Here is a 27,587-nt window from a genome sequence, read left to right on the forward strand (position 1 = left end):
CCGCCCCAAACCAACATGGCGCCACCTGGAAGCCGAGGGTGTGAAGACGCAAAGAGTGTTCCCACCAAAAAGATGGCGACTCCCCAGCCGCCGCGCTCGCGCCGGTGGTGACGTCACTTCCGGGGCGGAGGAGGATGAGTGGTGCAGTGAGGGACAAACAAAAGGAGGCGCCGGAGGGGCGCAGCGGCCGGCGGCGAGACGGAGCGGCGGGGGCGCGGGGCTGCCTGCTGGGCGGCCGGACCCGGAGGGACCAGGTGAGTGGGTGGGGCGGGGAAAGGGGCACGAGCTGTCACTTCTCGAAACCCACTCTTACACGCCCCCGGCCAGCTGCTCGGCCCCGGGCGCCCCGGGCAGCTCGGGCTTTCCTAGCAGCGGCTGGCTCCCGGGGGGCCTCCCGCGGCAGCCCAGTTTGGCCTACCTCCAGGCTCCCCCGTACTCCAGGTCTCCCGGGCCCCACCCTCTCCGCGGTGCCGCGGCGCGCGAGCCCCCTCCCAGGCACCCCAGTGCCTCCCTGCGCTCTACACACCGGGAGTTTCCGCCTGGGCTCCCCCTGGCCCCCCTGTCATCCCCCGAGTTCCCCCAGATCCTGACTCCTATACGCACACTCTCCCCACTTCCTAGAGGTTCCACCTCTGGGCTCTCCTTGGCAGCTTTTTTTTTTTCTTCCCTTTCGTTTTCAGAGGTTTCCCCTGTTCTCTTCTCCTGGGCTCCTGGCCCCCTCCTCTTCCCTTGGACCCCTCCCTCCTCTTGGTCCGCTGGAACAGGGCCCTGATTTGGGGGCAGGATCCCTGGCTAAGATCTTGGGGCCGGTTTGGACAGGGGTTCCCGGGAAGATCTGCTCGGGGTCTGAGGCCCCAGGCCCTGCCCATGTGCTGTGCATCCATATGGGCCGGAGAGCCAGATCTGATGGGGTCCGGGCTGGAGATCCTGCAAAGTTGGCTCCCAGGCTGAAGGAGCATAGCCAAGGTGGTTTGGGTTCACGATGATTCTGCTGCTTTTGTTAACTGCTTCTTCCTCTCCGTCGGTCGGGGCTGAAGTGAACCAAGATTGGGCTGGTGTTCAGCTGATGCAACTACCGACTGCCTTTTTTGGGAAGGAGGAGAGATGGTTGGGGGGTGTCCGACACCCTTCTGATCAGCACTTGCCTGGAAGGGTGGGGCTGACCACACTCCCCTGATGCTTCTTCCCCAGCTCTGTCCCAGGAAGCCTTTTGAGGATGAGGTGTGAGGATGAGGAGGGAGAGAGCTTGGTGAGGGAAAGGGAATTTGGGCCTAAATCCTGGAGGAGGGATTTGGTGGAGCTGAAAAGCTCCCCTGGGACTCACCTACTTTTTCCATTAGGAGTTTCTTTAACCCCTCTGGGCAGGCAGACCAGCAGGCTGACTGGAGGCAGGAGGAGGAAGGGGAGGAGGTCTGCTGTTGGTGATATTTCCTGTGGAGGGGATGGGAGAGTGGGAGTTTGTTCAGAGGGACTGGGCAGTGCCCATGGTCTCAGCCACACTGGCATTGCTTTTATGAAGGTCAGGTCTTCCTCTGGCTTACGGGGGGAGGCAAGGACAGATGATGTGCTGGCAGACTGGAGAGATGCTGGGGTGTGAATGACCGGCCTCTGCCTTCCTGTCTTCCCAGTCTTAGAGGTGCTTTGGGGTCTGGTCTAATAATGCCCCTCTGCCTTCCAGGATACAGAGCAGGGGCCCAAGAAATCTTTGTGACGCCCCAGCCTCAACTCAGTGATATGCTTTTGTACTCCATGCCTTGGGCACACCCACTAGGAAGCAGTTTCCTCTACAAACTTTGAGTGGCCTTTCTGGACAGGGTGGGCTCCTGAGGATTGCCCCATTGGGTCAGAACTTGGGGAAGTGGCTGGGCCTTGGGTTGCTGCCTGGCTTGGCCTAGACCTCACTTGTAGGAGCTGGAGGGAAGATATGAGCCTGGTTCCTGACCCCCTCTCCTGAGAGTGAAGGTGATTCTAGGTTTTCACATGGGGACACTGAGGCACAGGTTAATGGCCTAAGACCTTATGAAGAGTCAGTGGGCTGGATATGGAGCCCTAGAGCCCAGCACACCATCTCTCCATCCCTTGATCATTCAAACATTCATTCGCCCAATCATCCATTTAGCCATTCTTTAGGATGTGCCTGGCCTGGACCAGGAATGATGCTGGAGAACAGTCCCTGGCCTCCTTTGAGCTGCAGTCTGGGAGGAGATGCAGGCAGGACAACGTGGATACAGTGGCCAGCATAATAATAGCAATATTAGGGAGGAAGGAGGCATTAGCTCTGTTGGGGGTGGTGAGTGTGTATTTCCTGAAAGAGGGAGGACTAGTAGAATCAGTGACAGGGAGTCCTGAGGCCTGAGTTCTGGTTCAGGCTGTGCCATGGGCAAGTGGCTGGGCTGCCCTGTCCTTGAGGAGCGCAGGGTAGGGGTAAAGTCTGTCTTAGAGATGTCTGTGCCTTTATAGCTCTAGGTGCTTTATTGCTAGGTGCTGTCACCCTGTGTGGGTTTCCTGGGTTATTGACCTATCTCTCCTCCAGGCTGGGAACTGTCTTGTTCTTTCCTCTCAGCACAGTGCCTAGCACTGAGTAAGTGTGTTAAATGCTCCCCAGCATACGTGGTTAAAAGGCTCCACGGTCCCTCCTAGAGCCATTTGGGTCTCTTGGTCTGCCCTGCACTCCCTCCTTCCTCTTAACTCCTGCTTATCCTTTGGCCTTCCTGATGGCTGAGCCACAATCCTGACTCCTAGTGGATTAGATATTCCCCCCCCCCCAGCCTTACTGTAGTCTTCTCGCACTTCTTTCCCCACCCTGCTGACTTGTCCTTTTCAGCCTTGTGACTGGTTCTCAGCAGAGTGCCTGACATGTAGTAGATGCTCACTAAATGCTCCCCGACTACCAGATGCTGGTTGGATTTTGTATTTGAGGTAAACTAGTGTGTCTGGGCTGAGGCTGTGTCTTTGCCTGGACCTGGCTTGCACCGCTATAGCTCCTGTCCTGCCACCTCCCACCTCTGGTCAGAGATCTAGCCAGACTGAGCCACTCAGCATCGTCTAGACATCATGTTCTCTCCCAGGCAAACTTGTGCTGTTCCTTCTGCCTGGAATGCTCTTCCTCCAGCTTCTGACCTTCCCCAGGAGTCAACTCAGGCAACATCATTCCCAGGGAGCCTTCTCTGACCCCACTGGTCTGGGTCTAATGCTTTGTCCATATTCCCTTAGCTTCTGGGTACCCCCAGCAGAGCTCTGGGCTCCCAGCAGCCAGTGGTAATTGTAGACTTGGCATCTCCCAATAGCCTGTCTGGTTCTTTCTTGTCACCCTGAGGGCCCAGCCTAGGGCCTGGCACCGAGCAAGCACTCAGAAAATGTTGGCAGCACAGCAGGTAATTCTGACAGTCACACATCCCTGCTGACAGTAGCTCTTGCTTCCTCATAGGGAGGCAGGTTCCATGGAGCGAGAGGAATGCCAAGACCCTGCCCAGACAGACGTCGGCCAGCCTCAGCACCGACAGGCAACACGCAGATAGCAGAGCCGTCCACGGGGTAAGGACTGGGCCCCTCTCCCTCCAGGCCAGCCTCCAGTCAGGTGCCTTCCCCAGCATAGGGGGCAAAGGGCAGGATCTCCATCTCTGCAATCCTTTGCTTTTCTTACTGTAGGTCCAGGGCATCTAGGGCAGAGGTGGCAGGAGACAGAACACTTCTTCCTTCTCCTGACTCAGTGGCCACTGGGCTTTACATGCCAATGTTAAATTTCATTGTGAACCTCTATTTTTTCTCTTTCAGCACAGATCTTGTCAGGCCGGGTTGTTAGCCAGACTGTCTTGTGACCACATTTCCCAAGGTATGTTCCCTAGAACACTAGTTTTTGTGGTCGCAGTAGCTAGATAACTCTGGAAAACAACTTGTCCTTGCTGCATGACTCTTAGCATTGAAGTGAGCATGATGAGTCTTGGAGAGGGAACCAGCAGGACGTGTGTCCCCATACTTACTTGGTCATGTGGACACCTTTGGGAACCGGGGTTCCTTGGCCTACATTTTGGAAACTGGTTCCCAAAGCAGGCAAGTGCACTGGATAGGACCTAGACTTCTTAGACCCGGATTTGACTCCTAGCCGTCTTGTGTTCAGTGAGGAACTGTGGGCCAGTCACCGTACCTCTCTGAGTCTCAGTTTCCTTAGCTGTAAAAAGGCAATAATTTTAGCACCCTACTTCCCTTTAGGGTATTTTGAAGATTAAATATGTTGATTAAGGGAAGCCACTTAACAGAGTATGTCCTAGGATGTGTTCCATAACCTTAGCGGTATTGGATGGACTACTTTAGAATTTATAAGAACACCCTTGGGCAGCCCCGGTGGCGCAGAGGTTTAGCACCACCTGCAGCCCAGGGTGTGATCCTGGAGACCCTGGATCGAGTCCCACGTCAGGCTCTCTGTATGATGCCTGCTACTTCCTCTGCCTGTGTCTCTGCCTCTCTCTCTCTCTCTGTCTCTATGAATAAATAAATAAAATCTTTAAAAAAAAAAGAACACCCTTATCAATGGTTTCCTCTCACCACTTGAGGAGGCTCAGGCACTGGCCTTTGTCCTTAGTTTACAGATGTGGAAACAGGTTCAGAGAGAGGAAGCAGCTTGCCCAAGAGTTCAGGAAGGAAGGAGGGATGTGGGACTAGACTCAGATCCTGGAATCCCAGGCCAAGGTCCTTTGTTCTGTGCCCAAGGCCTCCCTATATCCACCTGTCACCTCCTCAGCCTTTGGTTAAAGAAGACCTGGCCCTCCCCAGCCTAGATTTTAAAAGAAATAGTTATTTTTTTTTTAATTTTTTGTAATTACCAACATAGTTGTATGTTTGCCATGTTTTTATAACTGATATCATGGAATGCGAAAGTCTCCCATGATCCCCATCTCCAGAGATATGAATGAGGAGGAGTGTATTATTCCACTGTATTATTACTGTTTGCTTATTTTTTCCCTGTCATGTTTTGTGAGGGCTGCTGGTTCACAGTTTGCTCCTGTTTTGTTTCATTTCCTGGCTCCCACAGGACCTCTTTCCTGGCAACAGGGTATGTGCTGTGTGTATGAGTCCCATCAGCATAACCCTGGTGCTCCCCTCCTCACCATCCCGGGGTTTGGATCTGTCTGTGAGGGCATTTACAGCAGCCCAGGGAGGGTAGGAAATGCCTGGTGTGTGATTTTTGTTGACTCTCCTGTTTATTGGGACAAGGTCAGCCAACCCTAGCCCTGCCCTGCTGGAGTTTCCTATTGGTTTTGAGGAACTCAACCTCCGGGAGAGGAGAGGGGAGGCACGGCCTGAGCTGAGGTCTCTCTGGCCGGGGATGAGCAGGAAGCAGCAGGGTCCTACTTATCTGAGATCAGAATTCCTCCTCCGTACCAGGGACAGCTTGGAGGGAATGGCATGGGCTGGCCTGAGAGGTTTCAGCCTCTGCTGACTGCCTAGTGCAGGGGCCAGGTTGGGGGTTGGGAGGGACACGCATGAGTTGCCATGTTGCCTGTGTGTGGCCCTGACTCATTTACCCTGGCGATTCCTGGGGGATGTCTTGGTCCCTTTGGAATGCTCCTTTCAGGTTTTGGATTTTTTTTTTTTTTTTTTTTATGATTTTATTTTTAAGTCATCTCTACACCCAATGTGGGGCTCGAACTCACAATCCCAAAATCAGGAGTCACATGCTCCACAGACTGAGCCAGATGGGTGCCCCTCTCCTTTCAAGTTTTGTGGGTTTTTTTTTTTAATATTTTTAATTTTATTCATTTGAGAGAGATTGAGAGCAAGAGCTTGAGAAGAAGCAGGGGAAGAGGGAGAGGGAAGAAGCAGACTCCCCACAGGACTCTATCCCAGGACACCAAGATTATGACCTGAGCCAAAGGCAGACACTTAACTGACAGAACCAGCCAGGCCCCCCTCCTTTTAGGTTTTAACCCCAAGGGTGGGCAGGTGAGGAGAAGGCTTCCCTGTGACCTGGGTTCAAAGATGCTCTGTTGGGGGCAGCCTGGGTGGCTCAGTGGTTTAGCGCTGCCTTCAGCCCAGGGCCTGATACTGGAGACCTGGGATCGAGTCCTGCATCGGGCTCCCTGCATGGAGCCTGCTTCTCCCTCTGCCTGTGTCTCTGCCTCTCTTTCTCTCTGTGTCTCTCATGAATAAATAAATAAAATCTTAAAAAAAAAAAAAAAAAAAAAAAGATGCTCTGTTGGGGCAGGAGGGATTTCAGGCCTGGCAGCCTGGTTTTGTGGTCTGGCAGGGTCGAGCTGGGAATGAGGTGTCCCTTACTTGGTGGTCTTCTCTGACTTGGTGGTCTTCTCGGGCTCACTGGCCTGACCATCTTCCTCACCTGTGTTTCTTCCTCCTATTCTTTCCTACAGTCTCTTTCTCTTCTCGCTCCAGATGCTTCTGGCCCCAGGAATTGGCCTCTCCACCTCCTCCCTCCTCCTAGCAGCAGGGCCTTGTCCCACAGTCGTCCTCAGTGGTCACAGTCCAAGCACCGGATGGTGTGCCGAGTCACCATGTACACAATGGCAGCTCTCCTCTGTGAGGTGGTTCCACCGTTTTACAGGCTCAAGGCCAAGGCTCGGAGGGACGAGGGCTTTTGCCTCAGGTGGTGAAGCCGGGCCTTAAACCGGAATGTTTTTGGCTACCCCATCTTCCGTTTTTCTTTTTCTCTGGGTTCTCAGTTTCGGAGGTATTTCAGAGCTGCCCAGGGGCTGGCTCATGGCGCTGTTCCCCAGAACCCACCACCACACACCTGCTGAGTCCCAGCTGGGGATAGAGCCAGGGGACACGATTTTGAGGATGCTCCCAGGCTGTCATGAGGCTGGTGGTCTGCAGACCGTGCCAGGAGACGCTGAACAGAGTGACGCTCGCAGCCCTGCTCCCCACGTCTAGCCAGTAGCCAGGGAGTCCCTCTAATGTCCTTGTTGTAGAGGCAGGGCCGAGCTCCCCTCAGGACCAGGGGTCCTAGTGATGTGTGGTGGGGTAGGGGTGGGGTTAGCACCCCCCGCCCCCAAGGATGTGTGGGACTGAGGTTTCTAGAACAGCTTTTACTCCCAGCCACAAACTTCCTTGCTATCTTTCCCATTGCATTGCTCCTGCATCTCGTAGCAAGTTCTATGTTTAACCATCTCTCGAGAGCCTAAAACCTCAAAATTAAATGGACTGCTGTAGGATAGCCTTTGCCCAAGGTGATGTTCCCCTGGAGTAAAAGTAGCTGTAAAATTCCACGGCTCTCACATGCCACCTGGACGCCCTCGGAGGTGCCACTGCCAGCCCTGTGCCCTCTGACAGAGTCGGGTGTTGACAGCTGTGCTGACTGGGGGCTGGGCACACAGGGATCTGGCCTCTTACCTGGCAGCCTGCATCTCGATCTCTGGAAGCAGCCCCCTCCAGCCCCAGAGCCGGGCCTTAGGCAGCTCACCTTGGCCTTGGCCCCGGTCCGCCAGGGGTCTCAGCAGATGTGTCTGCGACCTCCTGTGGCTGCTCCTGCCCCCATCCTGTCCAGACAGGCAGTGCCAGTGCTCCCGACAGGTCAAGGCCCCTCTGTCCCCATAGGCCTACATATGGCACCTGGCTTCTGGGCTGAGACCCGACAGAGGGGGGCTCCCTTCTTGAGTTTCCTTAAAGCTATGCCCAGGATACCAGAGGCATCTGAGTATGTTCTGTTATGGTTCCCCAGGGAGGCCTTGACTCCATGTGCCCCTCAGGAGAAGGGGGTTGGTCTTGTCCTAGGAAGCATTTCCAGGGTTCTGGGTGCTCAGGTAGGCTCAGGAGACCTGCTTGCCTGTGAGGCAGATTGGCACAATGGAAAATCAGCCTTGTGGTGATCTGCCCTTCATCTCCACATTCTGTGGCCGTGGGCAGGTCACTTAAGCTCTCTCCCATAAAGGGACTGATGAAACCTACCATAACAATGACAGCAGCTAACATTGCAGTCTTAATATGTGGCGGGCCCTGGGCCAAAAGCTTTCAATGGACCACATCATTCAGTCCTCACTACGACTCATGAACCATTTTACAGAAGAGGAAACCAGAGGCCTTGGGACCTAAAGTGACTTTCCCAAGGTCACCCACTGGTGAAGTAGGGAGCCACCTTACTGCTGTCCTTGGGGATGGGGAGCTGAGGCATAGGAAGTGCTGGATGTGGGGTTGGCATGTCGTCCATGTCAGTAGCTGGGAGCTCCAAGGCCAGCCTAGTGGGGCCAGGGGGCAGCTTGGGCCTCCAATCTGGCCTGCTGCTCCATGTGTGTGTGTCTTGGGAGCCCCAGATAGGTGTTCCTCACTTGTCACCCCTCACCCTCTAACGCAGGCCACAGCCTTCAGCCTTGCGAGATTACATGAGGATGGACCTGTTTGGGAAGCCCAGCCCAAATGTGAGAGCAGTTTGGAAGTGAAACTTGTCCCTTCCCCATTCTGCCCTGACTGTGTCCCCTCTTCCTTTCCCAGGAAGTGCGGGTGTGCCTTTCTCTGTGGGGTGAGTGCCAGGCAATGCCCCCAGCCCGCTGCTGACTCATCCCAGTGTGTGTGGGGGCCTAGAGGGCAATGCCCTGTTCTTGAGTGGGTGGGAGCTCTATACACCAGATGATGAGGTGAGACCTTTCCTCCCACTCCCAGCCCTGGGACCAGAGGAGGCCCAGGGGTGCTGACTGAGGAACAGATTCGCAGGCCCAGAGCCCTTCTGGCACAGGGCCACTGACCCACGGTCCTCCTCAGGCTTCTCGGGAGTCGCCCTTCCCCCCACCCTGGGAGAGCAGTGGAGGGACAGACAGCCTTCCTAAGTGTGGTACAAGGAGGGGCGCCAGCCTCCTGCTTCCCCTCTTGCCTGGGAAGCTTGCCCAGCATCTCTGTTTGGGCTTTAACAAAAGGCTCTCTATTCCCTGTTTACCCGAAGCCCAGCCTGCCTGCCGAAGCCCAGCCTGCCTGCCATGGTGGCTCGGGTGTGAAAGCCAAAGCTCTGCAGGCCGATGTGAGGGCTGGAGCATGCTTGGGTGGTCCCCCTCGGGGACGGAGTGGGCAGCATGTCATTTCTTTAGACTCCCCTCCCCGTCTGTAAGAAGCATCAAGGAGAAATAAACAGTGTCGATGGATACCTAAGGGGTGATTTTGAGAGCATATCACCACCTCTCTGCCTCTGTCCTTTCCTGGGGTCCTGAGCCTGGCAGGGGATCCAGAAGTCCAAGGCTTGAGTGTGATCTGTGAGACCGGTCAGGCCCTGGAGGGCCAAGGGTGGTCCGGTCTGTGCATGGAGATACCTGTCCCTGTGTGGCTCTGTCCTCACCTGGGTGTCTTCCCCCACTGAGCTCTAGTAGGGTTTTCTGGGATGGCGGTGGGTTGTAGTAAGTATAGTGCACCTTCCTCTGGATTACACACCTTATGTCACTTAAGTAGTCACAGTAAGGGGGAAATCCCTGGGTGGCTCAGCGGCTTAGTGCCTGCCTTCAGCCCAGGGTGTGATTCTGGAGTTCCGGGATCAAGTCCTACGTCGGGCTCCCTGCATGGAGCCTGCCTCTCCTTCTGCCTGTGTCTCTGCCTCTCTCTCTCTCTCTCTCTCTCTCTCATATGAATAAATAAATAAAACCTTTAAAAAAAAAGTCATAGTAAGCCTCTGAGGTAAGTATGGCAATATTCCCATTTTGCAGTTGATGAGACTGAGGCTCAGGAGAAGTCATGCATCCCCAAGGTCTGAGCTTCCCCTACAAGGAGGGCAGCGCCCTGTGGAGTAGCTGTCACCAGGGTGGGGCAGGCAGGGTGGGCCAACTGTCTAGCAGAAGATGGCATGTACTTCTCGTAAACTTTTACAATACTCAGAAACCACACAGTGAGGAAGCTCTTTTAGTTTTCTCCCCAGGTATTTTTCCTACTCACAAAAGTACCAAATTTAAATAATAGAAGAGTATGTAGTATAGACAATCCTCTACAATCTTATCCGCCCTCAGACTTAACTGCATATAGGTCTATGTATAGCTTTCCCGATTTTTCTATGCGTACAGTAATAAGTTACTATACAATTTTTTTAAAAAGAGGAATCCCTAATCTTGTTAAATTGCAGTAAAATACACATCTTGAAAATTACCTCTTAACCATGTGTAAGTGTGTGCTTCAGTGGCATTAATACCATTGCATCGATGTGCAACCACCACCATCACCCCTGATCTCCAGATTTGTTTTCGTCTTGCAAAACTGAAACTCTGTACCTGTTAAACACCAGCTAAGCACTAGGTCTGCACCCTCCCCTCCCCCACCATTCTACTTTCTGTGTTTATGAATTTGACTATTTGCCTCATATGAATGGATTCCCTGCAGCATTTGTCCTTTTGTGACTGGCTTCTTTCATGGAGCGTATATTTCCCTACTAGACAGCTGTTACTGCTGCTGCTGCTTCTTCTTCTTCTTCTTCTTCTTCTTCTTCTTTTTAATCTCTTGGATACCTTTGGGTCCCTGTATACAGATATATAAAGTAGGGAGCACTATTCTTATTTTAAAGTGGTAAAAGCAAAAAAATTAAAAAAAAAAAAAAAAAAAAAAAAAAAAAAAAAAAAAAGGGATCCCTGGGTGGCGCAGCGGTTTGGCGCCTGCCTTTGGCCCAGGGCGCGATCCTGGAGACCCGGGATCGAGTCCCACGTCGGGCTCCCGGTGTATGGAGCCTGCTTCTCCCTCTGTCTATGTCTCTGCCCCTCTCTCTCTCTCACTGTGTGCTTATCATAAATAAAAAAAAAATTAAAAAAAAAAAAAAAATAAAGTGGTAAAAGCAGAGGCTCGGGCTAATACTTTGCCTGGGCTCGTGGAATGACTTCAGGCAAGAGCTGGCTTTGAACCTGTGTCTTCGCAGCTTCAGAACTCTTGCACTTTGCACTCCCTGAGATCTGCCTGCCACTGGGGGAAAGTAGGGGCTCTCCAGGTTGCTTCTCTGATACCCCCCACCCCAGGGGCAGGGATACTCCTGTCTTGCCACGGGAACCTGGACCCCCTTCTCCCCACCTGTGTGTACCATGATGGGGAAAGGGTCTGTCTGGCTGCCTTCTACCTACTTTGGCAGTGCCCTGGGGGCAGGGCAGCACCAGGCAGGGCTGGTAGTGCTATCTGCAGGATCCTCAGAGACCACAGGTGCCGCTGCACCGGTCAGGAGCAGGCCAGTTGGAAGAACAGGCTGAATTTGCTACTCTGGCAGTGGTAGCCTCCAGCTGAGCCTGGCAGGTGTGAGGACCAGAGAGACGACCCACCAGGACAGGTAGAAATGGATGACTATTTTGGTAAATTTGTATGAAATAGTTTAAGCACACAGAAAAGTATAAAACCAGAACAAATATCTTTGTATTCAGGATTCAGCTTTGTCAGACCGTAATTTTATAACAGTTGCTTCAGATATATTCTCTATCAAAATATTTCAGACACAAGTGAAGCCTCTTTCCCAATCCCTTTCTCTTCCCTTTCTGGATGTAATTAGTGTCTTGATTTTGGGGCTCTCCAGCCATCCAGGTTTTTTATAACTTTATTACACTTAGATATATATATATGTATGCATGTGTGTATATATATATATATATATATATATATATATATATATATATATTACAGAAACCCTTACATAATGCATAACATGTTATTCTGTAGCTTGTTTTTTTTTGAGGTCTGTTCATATTGGTACATGTAGATATAGATCATTAACTCATTGCTTTAGCATTCCATTGTATGACAATAATGATTTATCTTTTCTCCTGTTGATGGATGGGTTGCTGCTGATTTGGGGCTGTTAGGCTAACTCTTCAATGAGCATTTTTGTTCACGGCTTAATGTGTGTGTGTAAAACGACTCTCTGAGATCTATAGCTAGGAGAGAAGTTGCTGGATTGTAGGATGTGTGCATCCTAACCTCCTCTAGGAATTCAGCATTTTTGTCAGTCACAGGTGAGTGAAATGGCATCTGATTGCATTCCCTGATTAGTTATGAGATTAGGAATTAATTTCATACATTAACTAATTTCCACTTGCATTTTTCCTTGTGAGTTGTCTATTCATGTTTTTTATTTTTTATTTTTAGATTTATTTATTTAATTTTGAGAGAAAGAATCTCAAGCCAGGGAGCGGGGGGATGGGCAAAAGGAAAGAGAGAGAGGGAGAAAATCTCAAGCAGATTCCCTGCTGAGTGGGCCTCACTTGGGGCTTGATCTCACGACCCTGAGATATAATCACCTGAGCTAAAATCAAGAGTCAGATGCTCAACCACCTGAGCCACCCAGGCGCCCCCCCCCCCCCATTCATGTATTTTGCCATTTTTTTCTATTAGATTGTCTCTTTCTTGTGTTTTAGAAGTTCTGTATTTGTCCTGGATAATAATCCTTTGGTAGCTGTGCACATTGCAAATATCTCTAACAGCCCTGTGGATTCTTTTTACTTGCTTATTATTATGTTCTTTGAGGATACATATATTTTAACTTAATGTGATCAGAATATCAATCGTCTCCTGTAAGGATTTGTACTCTTTGTGATAGGAAATCCTTTCCTGTCCTAACTTGATTTCTTAGCTCTTTCTTTAGACATTTTCAGGTTTTGGTTTAGGTCTTCAGTTCATTGGAGTTTATTTTCGTATAAGGAACTAGACAAGGCTATGTTTTTTTCACATGAATAACTGAGAGCCAGCTCAATTTGTTGATGACCGTTCCTTTCCTCTAACCTGGAAAGCCAACACTGTCGTGTCTCTTTCCAGGTACTTCAGGGTCTATCTCTAGGCTTGCTCCTCTATCCAGGTATGCTTACATCAACATCACATTGGCTGACTTCTTGTAGCTTTGTAGTAAGTCTCCTCTCACCTTGTTCTTCCAAATTATTTTAGCTATTCTTTTTTTTTTCTTTTAAGATTTTATTTATTTACTTGTGAGAGAGAGAGCATGAACAGGGGGAGGGGCAGAGGGAGAGAATTTCAGGCAGACTCCATGCTGACTTGGGGCTTGATCTCACGACCCTGAGGTCATGACCTGAACTGAAATCAAGAGTCAATTGTTCAACTGACTGAGCCACTCAGGCACCCCTGTTACCTACTTTTGCAGGTAACATGCTTCAGACAGTTTTCCTCTTATCAAGTCAGTGAGTGTCTTGCTGTAACATGTTTTCATTTCATAGTCTATCATCTGATCATTTAATAAGTATTTAACCAGTCACCAATAATGGGCATCTGGGTTGTTTCCAATTTTCCTAGGGCATAAATAACACTGTGATGAACATTCCTGTAACTGATTCTTGTCCTAGAATCATTCCCAGACAATCGCTATCCTCCCTCCAGCTGCCTTCTTCCTGAGTTCCCACCCGATTCAGCAGATCTTCTCTCCATCTCCGTATCATGGGCTCTGTACAAGGGACCCACATGAATCTGGAGTGCCCTTGTCCTGTGGGACTCTCAGTTTCCCCAGTACCCTGGCTCCTCGATGGCCCCTTGCCCACTGCCTCCTGAGCTTTTCTTGGGTATAGCCAGGGGTCTCCCACCTCACTGATGGATGTTAATTCCTGATTTCTAGGAAGGTACAGTGTCTAGCTCTGTTCTGGAAGAACAAGTAGCCAGACCAGAGCTCAGAGGACAGCAAGGCACATTGCCTTTTTGCCTTCTCTCAACCTCCTGAGTTAAACTCATTCATCTTTATCCTCTATTCAGGATCCTCTCCAAATTCCCCACCTCTTGGGGCAGAGATGTAACCTGATCTGACCTAGCTCCCCATTGCCCTCCCCAAACTGTCCTCTCAGAGCTTCAAAAAACACCTGATCCCCATACTCAAGGGCTGATCTATCTTACTCTTTGTTTCTTTCTTTCGGCTCTGTTTCTTTGGAACTCTACAATTTTTTTCAATCACAAAGATATTACATGCTGGTAAAAAAAAAAAAAATCAGTTTCCATTCATTCTGTTTCTTATTTCCACTCTTAAGAGGGAATCCCTTCCCATGGTGCAGGGACTGTTGGTCAAGGGTTTATCAGAATGAATTTCTATTTATTTATTTTTCTGAATCTCACTTTTTTTTCACAGTGGCATTACAGCTACTTGGTTTCATTGAAAAGGCCATGTTGTGTTTTAGTGGCAGGACGTGCTTACTGCCCACCTACTGTGGGCCAGGCCTTGCCTACCTATGTCTCTCCTGGGTATCTTTGAGTCCTGAGCCCTGAGCCAGACAGGTGGGTTTTCCTTCTTCCATTTCCTTCCCTTGTGCTCCTGTCCTGTGTACTTTTCAATTACCTCTGACTGTTGAAGTCAGGATTGCTCTGGAGGGCCAGGCCCATGTCTGTTTAAGCCCCCTTCCACAGATGGGGCAGTGCTAAGGCTCAGAGACATGAAGATGCCTGCCCAGGGTGACTACACTACCCAGGGCAGAGCCCAGACTGGCCCGGCTGTCCCTCCAGCGCTAAGCTCATATCATGGAGCTTGAGGCTTACTCTCCACTTGACCAAGGGGCCATACACAGACAGTTTGGGAAGGCTCATTTCTGTGATTTCTGATAATCCTGAGAGCTTGGCAGGGTACCTGTTCTCACCCCCTAGTCTATGGACGGGGAAACCAATGTGTCATGACGGAAAGGAGTCCGGGCTTCTGAACTTGCTGTTCCCTCCCTGCTGGCTACACGCAAGGGTGGCCAGGACAAGGGGGTGTCTCGTGGCATCAGTGGTTCTAGAGCCAAGCCTTGCTGGCTGACTTGCTCAGGGTGGGCTGCAGTCATTGGGAAGGGAGACATGTACAGGGTGGGCACAGGCCTGGGATCACATACCCCTTGGTACCTTGACTACCTTTTATAAAATGTGGTCACATCCATGACAGAATCTTTGTTCCCTTTGGGACAGGGAACCAGGCCGTGGGAGAGAAGCTGTTGCATACCTCTGCTAGGAGGCTATACCGGTTAGGGAGGGCTCAGCACAGGGCGGGGATGAACATACCGCCTGCAGGAAACGTCCTGAAAGGGGTATTTTCTGTAACTGGGGAACAAGATCCCCACTTCCTTGAATCTTCCCCATTTCCCAGTGGTGCTCTCCTGACCGTATATATCCAGTGGGTCCTAGGGCTGCTGCCAAGTGGGATCTGCTTCACCCGAGTGGCTACCCGGAGGCACTGCCTATCTGGGCTCCACCATGGATCTGGCTGTGAAGGTGGCCTCTGTCACTTACAGGTAGTGTGAAGTTGGGCAAATGGCATCTCTTTCAGAGCCCCAATTTCCCCATCTGTAAAATGGTTATGGGGACTATTTCAGCCTTAAAAAGGAAGGGAATTCTGACATCCATTCTAAAATGTGGACCAACTTTGAGGGCATTATATTAAACAAAATCAGCCAGACACACAAAGACAAATATTGTTACGATTCCAATTTTATGAAGTACCTAGGCTAGTCAACTTTATAGAGACAGAAAGAAGTGGGGCGCCTGGGTGGCTTACTCGATAGAATGTGACTCTTGATCTTGAGATTGTGAATTTACCACGTTGGGTGTAGAGCTTACTTTAAAAAAAAGTGGGGGGGAGTGTGCTAGAACAATGTGTACATCCTGGACTTGGCCCTGAGTCTCCAGTCTGGGACTGGGAGCTGCGCCCACACCCCACCCCCACGGGTATTTAGTGCTCTTGAGTCACCACTGGCTCCTGGGGCGTGTCCCTGCACTGGAGATCCCTACCTGGGGGGTCTGTTTCCTTTCCCCAGGGCCCTCTGGGTTGGGCCAAGCAGAGAGGGCTGGGAGCTTCTGCCTCAGCTTCCTCCTTGTGAGGATGTGCAGCCCTGCCCACATCCACCTGAAACTCACTGTTGCCTTCCCTCCCTGCCACACCCGGGCCCTGCCCTCCCCTGGGCCCCATGCCTGCCCTGTCCCTTCTCAGGCCCTCTCTTGAGACCCATTGATTTTTATTGAGCACCTCCTGTGTTCCAAAGACTTCTGCCCAGAGGAGCATGACAAGGAGGTGCCAAACTGCCTGCCTGCCCCGCTCTGTGCTACGCACTGTAAAAGCCTGAAATACCATGGATGCTTCCCAGCAACCCTGTGGGGTGTGTGCAGAACCTGAGGCCGAGAGCCAGTGAGGACCTCGCCTATGGCCCCGCAGTGAGGTCAGGGCTGGCAGAGGCCGGCTCAGTGCCACTGCTTCTCCCCCCAACCCCGTCCTCAGTCCTCAGCAAGAGCTACTTGAGCGGGGGCTGGCCCAGCCACCTGTTTCTTCTCGGGGGTTGGGTCATGGGGCGGGTGCCCCTTCCCTGGCATCCCCGGGACTAAGGCCTCAGGTTTGGTACCTGTACCTTCTTTCCAGCTTTCTCCCAAAACCCAGTCAACGAGGGGCGGTGACTCGTTTAGAGTTCCACAGTGAGTCAGTGGCAGAGGTGAGGCAGAAACACGGCGTGCAGCTAGAGGGTGTCCCCCACCTTCCAGGCAGTCCACCTCCAAGAGGCTGGTCCTGCACTGGACTCCCAGCTCTGCCCCCCGCCCCAAACCTCTATGAAGCCCTTCTCAGCAGGAAGGTGGCACCTATTTCAAGCTGTAGCCACAGCTGCCCCTTGCCCTGTCGTAGGGCCGATGATTTGGGCACTCCTCTGCCTCGCCCTCTGCGGCCCACATGCTCACACTGTACCAAGAGGCCCCAGAGGCAAGCACACTTTGGTCACTTTGATTGTCCCTGGAGGGCTGAGCCAAGGCCTGGATGGTGGCGAGTTCAGGATGCTCTTGAGACCAGGTATTTGGGGTCAGGGGAGGATAAGGACCAGACATACCAGAATGGAATGGACGGGATTGTTTCCTTCTCTCAGCCTCCTGTTCCCTCACCTGTAAACGGAGCTGTGAACAGTTCCCACCTTGGAAGTCAAGAGACAACACGGGCAAAGCCCCGGACAGCAGGGGCCCAGAGGCCACTCCTCACCAGGAGACCGGGTGTCCCCTCTAGGTTGGCACACCCACTCTCCCTCCAAAACTAGGAGGCTGCAGCCACATCCTGCCTGCTCATAAACTGCACCGCCCCCAGCGTCTGGCGTCCTGCCGTGGCAGTCTCTTTCGGGACACTCCAGGGGCAGGCTGCTGCACGCCCTCAGGCCCTTCGTCTTGGGCCCTCCTCCCTTCCTGTCCCCAGTCTTTGGGTGCCTGCCTAGATGTGGATTTGGGGAACCAGGGAGGGAGAGACAAGTTTCTTTCAGCTGGAGGCTGGTTGCATGATTCAGCGGGCCCTTCCCTGGAGTGCCCCCTTCCCGGAGTGTGGGTGGTATGAGAAGCCAGCCGGTCATTAGAGGCCCAGGCCTTCCTGTGGGGTGGCCACTCACCCTGGCCTGTGAGTCCTAGCCTCACCAGGAGGGCCGATCTCTGGGCCGGAGCTGGTGGCCCAGGGTGGATAGTGGCGTCTGCTGGCCCCGTGGTGACCTGAGTTCTGGGAACCCCAGGGGACAGGAAAGCTGGACTCTGGGGCGTAGTCTCTTGGTACTCTTGGCATAGTCAGGTGGACAGTGAGCCTGCACAGCAATGAAGACCCAAGTAGGGAGGTGGAGGGACAGGCACTGCCCTGAGTAGTAGGGTGATATTGGACAGGTGACTTTACTTTCCTGAGCTTAGTTCCTTATACACGTAAATGCACCCAGCCATGACCCAGACAATAAATAATAATAAATGTGATGTCATCTAGCATGAGGTGGAAACCGGTCTTGTTTTCTTGTCCTTTCTCTGCTGGCCCCACCCCCTCTTTTGTGTGTGTGTGTGTGTGTGTGTGTGTGTGTGTGTGTGTCTCCCCTCAGGATCCTGTAGGGACATAATTACGTGTACCCTTGTAGAATTTTTTAAACGTCCCTGTTTGTTTTACAAAAGTGAGTTCACATCAAGTTTCCTCTTCTATATCTGGAGTTCCCATACTTTGAGGGAACCTCTTCTGGTCACTGGGGCAACATCACGGCATCTGGTTCCAAGTGAACTGAAGAGTTTTCCACAAGCCCCTCTGGTCAGCCCGATCATAAATAGGATGGAGTCTGGACAGGAATTCCCATATGCTCCTGCTGGAATGCAGGGGGAGGCCACATTAGCAATCTGTTGGCGTGGGTCCTGACGGTCCTGACTTTATAGTGCTTGGTCTTTGTTAGGTGGGGAGGCCGCCTGCCTTCCCTCATGGTGGTTTTCCCGCTGCCTGGTGGCCACATGGTTTCTGGGGAGAAGCTGATTGGTCGGCCACCCTGTGAGTGGTCACACTGACTCCCAGCTAGACTTGAGGTGGGATTTTGGGTGATGGGCCGATTGTCGCCTGGGTCCCAGACAGCCAGGCCACACTGCAGTAATCCCGTCCTGTGGGTCCTTTGCAGGTTGAACCATGATTCCAGTGACAGAGCTCCGCTACTTTGCAGACACGCAGCCAGCGTACCGGATCCTGAAGCCATGGTGGGACGTGTTCACAGACTATATCTCCATTGTGATGTTGATGATCGCAGTCTTTGGGGGCACGCTGCAGGTCACCCAGGACAAGATGATCTGCCTGCCTTGTAAGTGGGTCACCAAGGATTCCTGCAATGACTCATTCCGAGGCTGGGCAGCCCCAGGCCCAGAGCCCACCTACCCAAACTCCACGGTCCCACCGCCCCCTGGCACAGGCCCCACAGGCATCAAGTACGATCTCGACCGGCACCAATACAACTACGTGGATGCTGTGTGCTACGAGAACCGCCTGCACTGGTTTGCCAAGTACTTCCCCTATCTGGTGCTCCTGCACACGCTCATCTTCCTGGCCTGTAGCAACTTCTGGTTCAAGTTTCCGCGCACCAGCTCGAAGCTAGAGCACTTTGTGTCTATCCTGCTCAAGTGCTTTGACTCACCATGGACTACGCGGGCCCTGTCAGAGACGGTGGTGGAAGAGAGCGACCCCAAGCCGGCCTTCAGCAAGATGAATGGCTCCATGGACAAGAAGTCGTCGACGGTCAGTGAAGATGTGGAGGCCACTGTGCCCATGCTGCAGCGGACCAAGTCACGGATCGAGCAGGGCATTGTGGACCGCTCAGAGACAGGTGTGCTGGACAAGAAAGAGGGGGAGCAGGCCAAGGCGCTGTTTGAGAAGGTCAAGAAGTTCCGGACCCACGTGGAGGAGGGGGACATCGTGTACCGCCTCTATATGCGGCAGACCATCATCAAGGTGATTAAGTTCATGCTCATCATCTGCTACACTGTCTACTACGTGCACAACATCAAGTTCGACGTGGACTGTACAGTCGACATCGAGAGCCTGACGGGCTATCGCACCTACCGCTGTGCCCACCCCCTGGCCACGCTCTTCAAGATCCTGGCATCCTTCTATATTAGCTTGGTCATCTTCTATGGGCTCATCTGCATGTACACACTGTGGTGGATGTTGCGACGGTCCCTCAAGAAGTACTCATTTGAGTCGATCCGTGAGGAGAGCAGTTATAGTGACATCCCCGACGTCAAGAATGACTTTGCCTTTATGCTCCACCTCATCGACCAGTACGACCCACTCTACTCAAAGCGCTTTGCTGTCTTCCTCTCGGAAGTGAGTGAGAACAAGCTGCGGCAGCTGAACCTCAATAATGAGTGGACACTGGACAAGCTGCGCCAGCGGCTCACGAAGAATGCACAGGACAAGTTGGAGCTGCACCTGTTCATGCTCAGCGGCATCCCTGACACCGTGTTCGATCTGGTGGAGCTAGAGGTGCTGAAGCTGGAGCTGATCCCAGACGTGACCATTCCGCCCAGCATTGCGCAGCTCACAGGCCTCAAGGAGCTGTGGCTGTACCACACGGCAGCCAAGATTGAGGCACCTGCCCTGGCCTTCCTGCGCGAGAACCTGCGGGCCCTGCACATCAAGTTCACGGACATCAAGGAGATCCCACTGTGGATCTACAGCCTGAAGACGCTAGAGGAGCTGCACTTGACGGGCAACCTGAGTGCTGACAACAACCGCTACATCGTCATTGACGGGCTGCGTGAGCTCAAGCGCCTCAAGGTGCTGCGGCTCAAGAGCAATCTGAGTAAGCTGCCACAAGTGGTCACTGACGTGGGCGTGCATTTGCAGAAACTGTCCATCAACAATGAGGGCACCAAGCTCATCGTCCTCAATAGCCTCAAGAAGATGGTGAACCTGACGGAGCTGGAGCTGATACGCTGCGACCTGGAGCGGATCCCGCACTCCATCTTTAGCCTCCATAACCTGCAGGAGATCGACCTCAAGGACAACAACCTCAAGACCATCGAGGAGATCATCAGCTTCCAGCACCTGCACCGCCTCACCTGCCTTAAGCTGTGGTACAACCACATCGCCTACATCCCCATCCAGATTGGCAATCTCACCAACCTTGAGCGCCTCTACCTAAACCGCAACAAGATCGAGAAGATCCCCACCCAGCTCTTCTACTGCCGCAAGCTGCGCTACCTGGACCTCAGCCACAACAATTTGACCTTCCTCCCTGCCGACATCGGCCTCTTGCAGAACCTCCAGAACCTGGCTGTCACGGCCAACCGGGTGAGTGGCCGATGCCGCGGCTGGCTCTGTCGGTGGACTGGCTGAGGCCCATGGTGAGGAGTGGTGGGGAGGTTTGCTCAGGAGGCACGGTGTCTCAGGGTGGCCAGGATGGTTTGATCCTCCTGGATTGGGGGTCTTCACATGACTCCCAGAGCCACCTGGGAGGAGCTTTTTGAGAATACAGATCCCCTCACTGCTGCACCGCACAGACCCGCTGTCTTGGGTCTCTGGGTCGGGGAGCCTGTCTTTGCCACAGGATGTTGCATCCATCTGGGAGGGATGATGTGGTCAGGTGGGGTCTGTCCCTGAGGTGACCTGGGGTGGGTTCCTTGTAGACAGGGATGTGGAGGGGCAAGAGGTCCAAGGGCTGGCTTGTGGGAGGCAGGACTTAGCCTACAGTTTGTTCTAGACCACATCTGGAGCTGAAGGGCGGATCTGGGTCTACCAGGGACAGAAACCATGAGTGGCTGGTACTCATGGAGGTGAAGCCAGGTGGTCTCTGTAGCTCTTGGCCCCGCTTACACCCTTCCCCCTCTGCTTGTCACCACCTGCCTTTCTGGAGAGGAAATTGTGCAAACCGTTTCAGGCCAGCAGTATGGGAGGTGACGCCTTGCAAATCATTGGTAGCCCTATGTGCCAGCCCCTTGCCTGGCCAGGGAAGCCCCCCACCCATAGGCTGCTTCTTAGAGGCAGGTGGGTGGGGATGAGGGAAGGGTGCTCCTGTGGCTTTGTGGTCTGGCCCCTGTAGTGCAAACAAAGCCACAACCACTAGAAGGACCTCCTCCCCCTGCCTATGCCTCCTGGGGACCTGCAGGAAGGGTGACCTGTTCTCACTTCCTACTTTTAAGGTAGAGACTGGCACAGTGAGGCAGATGGTGGTGGGAGCCCAGACACCAGCTCTGCGCCTGCACTGCAGCCGGTGGCACAAAGCAGCCCACGCTGCACAGGGCACGATGCTCCTGATTGGAGTTCTCTTCAGCAGCCTCAGACTCAGAGGCAGGCAGTCCTTGAAATGCCCCTGCCCCGGGAAAGGACACACCTTCTTCAATGTCACTCAAGTTGAAGGGTCTGGGAGGGTCTGGGCCCCCCTCCCCTCTTCCCTAAGCCTCTCTTGCTGCAAACCAACCAGACTCCCCCATGTATTAGTTTGTGGAAAATCCTATCTTCCTCCCCCAAATTATGACTGTTAGTATATAAGGGTGAAGGTCAGATCCCAGATTGCTTCATGTGGGAACATCTGCCCCCAGGGCCTGGGATAGGCCACTGATCAAGAAAATTGGACTCTTTGGGGGAAAAGCCACATTTGGGGAGCACCAGACAGACCCTAACCCCTTCTTTAAGGGTTCCCCTAGAGCATTGGGCAGGGGCCAGATTGCCCCTGGAGTTGGGTCCAACTTAAGCATCTCACGACCCTTTGTAACATGCCTCCTTTGTCCTGGCTGCCTGCGGGCTGTGTGTGGGCACCTGAGGCTTGCTGAACCCTCCTTCCTGGTAGAGGGCCCAGCAGGCATCCAGCCTGGCTCACAGTTCTGTCCCCTGCCCCCAGCTCCTCACCCTAAGGAGACCTGTTAGGTCATGTCTGTCGGCTGAGGTCACCCCTCAGGAAAGGAGCTGGCGACAGGCACGCTGTCTGTCCGTCCAAGGAAGGAGACCCTCTGCACGCCCTGTTTTGCACACTGCTTAATCACATCCTGTCTCCGCCCCTGGAATGCCAGAGGCCTTTGTAGGGAAAAAGTTCATTTGGGCTGCTTCTTGTGGGCTCATCCTTTTAAGCTGGAGTCCTTCTCCTCCTCCTTTGCCAGCCACCCTGGGCTGCAGGTAGACAGGGAGGGGTAGGTGTGACAGGCTCAGGCCCTTTGCTGCTCTTTTCCTAGATTTAAACTCAGGCGAATGGACATGGAAGATGCGTTCATTTGCCTACAGATCCATTTATTCATTCTCTCATTGATTTGGCAAATTTTTTTGAACACTCGTAGGGCAGAGCAAGGTGCTAGGGACATAGGGATAAACGGGGCCCACTGGCTGCCCCTCTCAAGGCTCCTGGGCGCACACAGGAGTGGTCTCAATGCAAATTTAGGGCAGGCAGACCTCCTGGAGGGAGGGGACATCCTATCTGGCCCTGAGGATGGACAAGGGGAGTTAGCCAGATAAAAAAGAAAGGGAGACTCTAGAAAGGGAGAGCTTTCTTTCTGTCAGTGGGGGAGGAGCGATGAGCTGAGCAGCCCCTGGAATTTGGACTTTCCCCTGAGGCCAGGTCTATAAGGGGAGTCCAGTTCTTCCCATTCCCACTCCCTCACTTCCATTGGATCTTCTCTGTTCCCCTTTTCTGGTGCCGTGGATCTTAGTTAGCTCTTTCGTTCAGTGCCCGACACACAGCAAATGTTCAGCTAATTCTTTTTGATCGAGTAGATGGATTAGGAGTGATTCTCTTGCTGCATTGTGAGGGGGTAGGTTTGAGGGGCGAGAAGAGAGTGGTCAAGAGCTGGCCGAAAACCTGGATGTAGCCATGGGAGGGGTGAGGCCGGGACCGAGAGGCTGCCCTGGGGAGAGAGACCTTGGCAGGAGAATCTGCGGGTTGAGGCTGGATCCGATGGGGACAAGTGGAGAGGTCTCACTTGGCTGCCTAGGAAAATGGGTCATTGAAACAGGATGCAGGAGGAGTTACTGGTTTTCAGAGAGGAGAGCATATGTCCCTTGTTGGGCATCTAGGGCCCCTGGGACATCCCAGGGACTGTGTTGAGTGAGCCTGAAGCTCAAGCTGTCCTCCCTGTCCCCACTCGGGGTCCTGGATGGAGAAGGGTCCTTGTTGAGACCCTCAGGGAGTAGATGGATGGAGAAAGGAGTCTGGGTCACACCTCTGGGGTGGGAGTGGGAGCAAGGCAGGGCAGGAGTGTGTGGGACAGTTAGGCGAAAGAGCAGATTCAGGTTCAGTGGATTAGGAGGGAATGTTGGTGACTCTGGCCAGATAGTTTCAGGGGTGGACAGGGGCAGAAGCTGGATCACAGTGAAAGAGAGACAGTGCTTTTTCCATATGATTTGTTAGGCGGAATGGAGGGCAGTGGAGCAGTCGCAGAGGCTTTTGGGAGGGTTGTCTCTTCTTTTAAAGACTAGGTGGACTTGAGACTACTTCAGTGCTGATGAGGGAGCCATTGAGGTCCCTGGAAGGTAGGAGGGAACAGGATTGAGGTGATGGGAAAGGACCTCAAGCCTTCAGCAGTTGAGTGACACCTTGGGAAGAGGATGAGTCCAAAGGACACGGGTGGCTGTGGTGGGGCACCAAGCCACTGGGACACCTTCTCTTTTCTCTGTAGGACCTGGAGAGAAAAAAAAAAAAAAAGAGGACCTGGAGAGAGCTCACACTGGGGTGGAGGGTGCTCTGGAAATGGGGGCGTTCTAGGGAGGGAGCTCTGCACATGAACCCCAGCTGTGCCACTCACTGGGCCAGGCCTTTCATGCGGCCCTGACTGCTGCCTGGGTTGATAGAGGAGTCCACTGTGGCAGGGAGTGGGCTCTCCAGGAGGCTCAGGCCACTCAGTCCAGCCAGAGCCCACTTCCCGTCATGCCCTCTCAACCGTCGTGTCCCTGACCTTCAGCCCTGCTCACCTGGAAGCCACCTTGGCTCCATCCCTTGACTGCTGGGCACAACAGTGGCTATTTGGGGAGGCTCAGGTCAGGAGTCTTTTTTAAAACACCAAGGCACCTAAGGTCCAGGTCTGCCCGAAGGCCCTCAGCCTTGAAGGCGAGAGGTGTTTCTAGTCCTACCTTTCATTCTACAGAGGAGGAAACCAAGGCTCAGGGAGGGAAGGGGACTTGCCCAGGGTTATACCGCCAGTGAGCACTGTATTTGGCAGGATGGGAGTGCAGCACATGCTCTGAATCAGAGGAAGCAAGGCTTACTTACATCCTCTCCTGTGCAATCTTGGACATGTTGCATTTCACTTCTGTAGGCCTCCAGAGGACAATGGGGACAGTGACAGAGCCACCTCAGGGGGGTTATTAAATGGGCTCTCCGTCATCCTCACGTGGGGTCACATGGGTCCCTCCTGCCCAGCACATCTGAAGGAGATGGTTCTGGCCGACAGGTTCAGTAAGAATCCATGTTTCTAGCTGACTCCTCACAGAAGGGCAGGAAAGAAGGTGGCATTCATGGAGCTTTTCCTGTGTGCCCGGGGACACAGCAGGTCCCCACTGGGACCCCACTGTTTGCTCCTTGCTCCACTGACAGTGCAGACAGATAGCAGAGCATGAGCTGCCCAGCCTGGTTCAGTCTTGGCTCACCACTTCCCAGCTGTGAGACTTTGGGCACGTTAGCTTCCTAAGAGCCTCTGGGGAAAAGTTACCCCATCTCTAAAGCAGAAGTGGTGTTTATAGGGTATTTGCAGGTGGTTCCATAGGGTAAGTAAGTTAATAGCATTAGTGCTCTGAGCAAGCCTGCTGTGTAGGAAGTTGCATGTGGGTGTTGCCCATCATTGAACTTTTGCAAAATCAGGAGAGGAATGGTCAATACTGGGCTCCCTGCACTTATGATTAGGGTGTGACTTGACATATGAGGAGACTGAGTCCCTGGACATGGAAGTGACAGAGCTGGGGTCCCCACCCCCTACTGGCACATCCCCACAGTGCTCAGCAACTGGGGCATGTGATTTTCTCAGCATGCCACTCTCTTTTATAAATTGTTCTTAAACCAGACAGGCCCCACAGCATGGTTCCTAATGAGCCCTGGAGAGACAGTGGAGGAGGGGGCAGAGTTGATAGTAGCCAGCTAGTGTGATAGGCTTCTTAGGGTACCAGGTGTCGGGAGACAACAGGGAACCGGGCTGCTCCAGCCCTGCCTTCTCACAGCCTGGTCTGGAGTGACAGGTGATCAAACAGCCTCACCACGGGGGAGATTAGTGCTGCTGGGGTCATGGGTGCCATAGTTTACCCAAGAGGTCAGAGAAGGCTTCCTGGAGGAAGTGACTGTGGAGCTGAGACTTCACATACAGATGGTAGTCAGCCAGGCTTTTAGGCCAGAGGGTGCTGCGGTATGGGCCCAGGGAGCTGGTGAAGAAGCCTCAGAGAAGATGCTAGTGCCTGGGGCCAGGGGTGGGGGGAGACACTGTGGCCTCAGAGAAGATGCTAGTGCCTGGGGCCAGGGGTGGGGGGAGACACTGTGGCCAAGGCCCCAGGGCTGAGCTGCCTCCCCGCCTCACTTTGGTCCTCTGCTCCTGCTCTTCCAGATTGAGGCGCTGCCCCCGGAACTCTTCCAGTGCCGGAAGCTGCGGGCCCTGCACCTGGGCAACAACGTGCTGCAGTCCCTGCCCTCGAGGGTGGGTGAGCTGACCAACCTAACCCAGATTGAGCTGCGGGGCAACCGGCTGGAGTGCCTGCCCGTGGAGCTGGGCGAGTGCCCACTGCTCAAGCGCAGCGGCCTGGTGGTTGAGGAGGATCTGTTCAATACGTTGCCACCTGAGGTGAAGGAACGGCTGTGGAGGGCCGACAAGGAGCAGGCCTGAGTGCTGGCGGACAGCTGAGCATCGGCCCGCTTCGGAGTCCTCAGGCCCAGGGACCCAGATGCCCAGGGGTGGCCAGCCGGGCCTCAGCCAAGACAGGAGCCTGGGGCCGGCTGTCAGCTGGGCTGCAGCCTCAGGACAGTACCTGAGGGGCTGGCCCCTTTTGTCCTTCTGAGACTCATGCCCCCCAGCGCGGGTGCCTGTTGGGGAGATTAGACACCTGTGTCTTTGAGCGCAGTATTTGGACAATCAGGGCCTCCCCACTGGAGGCCATCTCTGCCCAAGAGGCTGAGCTGACGCCAGAGGCCCAGGGATGCCTACTTAGCTCTTGGTATTTATTTTCTTCCACTTCCCATCCCCTCCTTCCAGATAACTTATACATTCCCAGGAAAGCTCAGCTCAGATCGGGAATGTTTAAGGAAGGGTGGGCAGTTTCCCTTTTCTTTTGGTGATGCCATTGGCAGTACTACCCAGACTCGAGCAGAGGGGTCAGGGAGAACCTGCTGTGACAGTTGCCCCAGCAGTGCCAGGCTGGGCTCTGGCGGTGTGGCCCATGGGACGGCAGACCGCCAGGTGGGAAGGCCAGGCCTGGGGCTTGTCTCATCAGTTTTAGATTTTTTTTTTTTTTAAGTAAAAAAACAAAACAAAAAAAAAAAAAAACAACCTTTTTTTTTTTTTTTTTAAAGCTTTGAAAATTGATGGTTTGGGTATTAAAAAGAAAAAAACTAAAAAAAAAAAAACTAAAAAAAAAAAAAAGACGGCAAAGGCCAGTGAGTTGAGTTGAGGTCTCAGGGCAGGACGGCAGCTTTCCTTGAGCAGAGCAGCAAGACACTGAACTGTATTTCCTTCCCCCCGGGGTGCAGGTTGCAGGATGTCTTCCGAGTCTGGTGTGACCTTGGTCCAGGAGTTCTGTTTGTTCCTCTCCTCTCCGAGGGCGGATTTTTTTTTTTATTATTATTATTTGTTTTGTTTTTGGTGTCTTGTTTTCTTTTTCCTCCATGTGTCTTGGCAGGCACTCATTTCTGTGGCTGTTGGCCAAAGGGAATGTTCGGGAGCTGCCAAGAAAGGAGGAGACTCGGGTTGGCTAATTCCCGGATGAACGGTGCTCCATCCTCCCCATTCCTCGTCACAGTGTTAAGGAGCCAGGAGGAGCTACCTCGCCCGGCCTCTGCTTTCCCATCTCGTGTGTCATGAGTTTGCCCAGTGCCACCACTAGCCTCAGCTGCTGACATCAGCCCTGTTACCACATGGTCCTTCAGAAGAGACACTTGGAGGCGGGGTCTTGGGTGGGGAGGTCGCCATTGGGAGGGCAGACTCCCCAGATTTTGGTTCCAGTTTCTGTCCCAGGCGCCTGGCACACACATAGCCCTCTCAGCGCCTGGTGGCTAGAAGCCACCTCACTTTAGATCACTCACCGGGGGTCTCCCGTGTTAGAAGGGTCCCCACCTTAGATCAATCACTTGGACACTAAGGCACGTTTTAGCGTCTCTTGTCTTAAAGATTATGTCCATTTGTCTGTCCATTTGTGTTTTCTGCGTCATGTCCGCGGATGTAATCCTCAGATAATGCACACTAGCCTTTGATGACCATGAAGCAATCCGTTACATGAGGGTCTGAACTTGTAGACTCTGTTCAAATATCAAATAAATCTATAACAGAAAGTA

The 27,587-nt window shown here is 53.1% G+C and overlaps 1 protein-coding gene across 4 annotated transcripts; it reads left to right on the forward strand.

Moving 5' to 3' along the window:
* Positions 1–107: 107 nt before the first annotated feature.
* Positions 108–27,587, forward strand: LRRC8A (leucine rich repeat containing 8 VRAC subunit A). 4 transcript variants are annotated; one of them, XM_077850945.1, is made up of 5 exons: positions 108–254; positions 3,428–3,534; positions 3,775–3,832; positions 18,267–20,431; positions 25,651–27,587. In XM_077850945.1, the coding sequence occupies exons 4-5, from the start codon at positions 18,275–18,277 to the stop codon at positions 25,924–25,926; spliced, it is 2,433 nt and encodes an 810-aa protein (XP_077707071.1). In that variant the 5' UTR covers positions 108–254; positions 3,428–3,534; positions 3,775–3,832; positions 18,267–18,274; the 3' UTR covers positions 25,927–27,587. The 4 variants fall into 4 exon arrangements, with proteins under 4 accessions (XP_077707071.1, XP_077707072.1, XP_077707069.1 ...); XM_077850946.1 differs by having other exon boundaries at positions 3,780–3,832; XM_077850943.1 differs by lacking the exon at positions 3,775–3,832.

The sequence above is a fragment of the Canis aureus genome, chromosome 16, assembly GCF_053574225.1.
Source record: "Canis aureus isolate CA01 chromosome 16, VMU_Caureus_v.1.0, whole genome shotgun sequence".
Classification (NCBI taxonomy): Eukaryota; Metazoa; Chordata; class Mammalia; order Carnivora; family Canidae; genus Canis; species Canis aureus.

Coding starts and splice junctions, on each gene's coding strand:
- LRRC8A (XM_077850945.1), top strand. CDS start 18,275: ATGATTCCAGTGACAGAGCTCCGCTACTTTGCAGACACGCAGCCAGCG. Junction 20,432..25,650: donor TGGCTGTCACGGCCAACCGG/GTGAGTGGCCGA, acceptor CTGCTCTTCCAG/ATTGAGGCGCTGCCCCCGGA.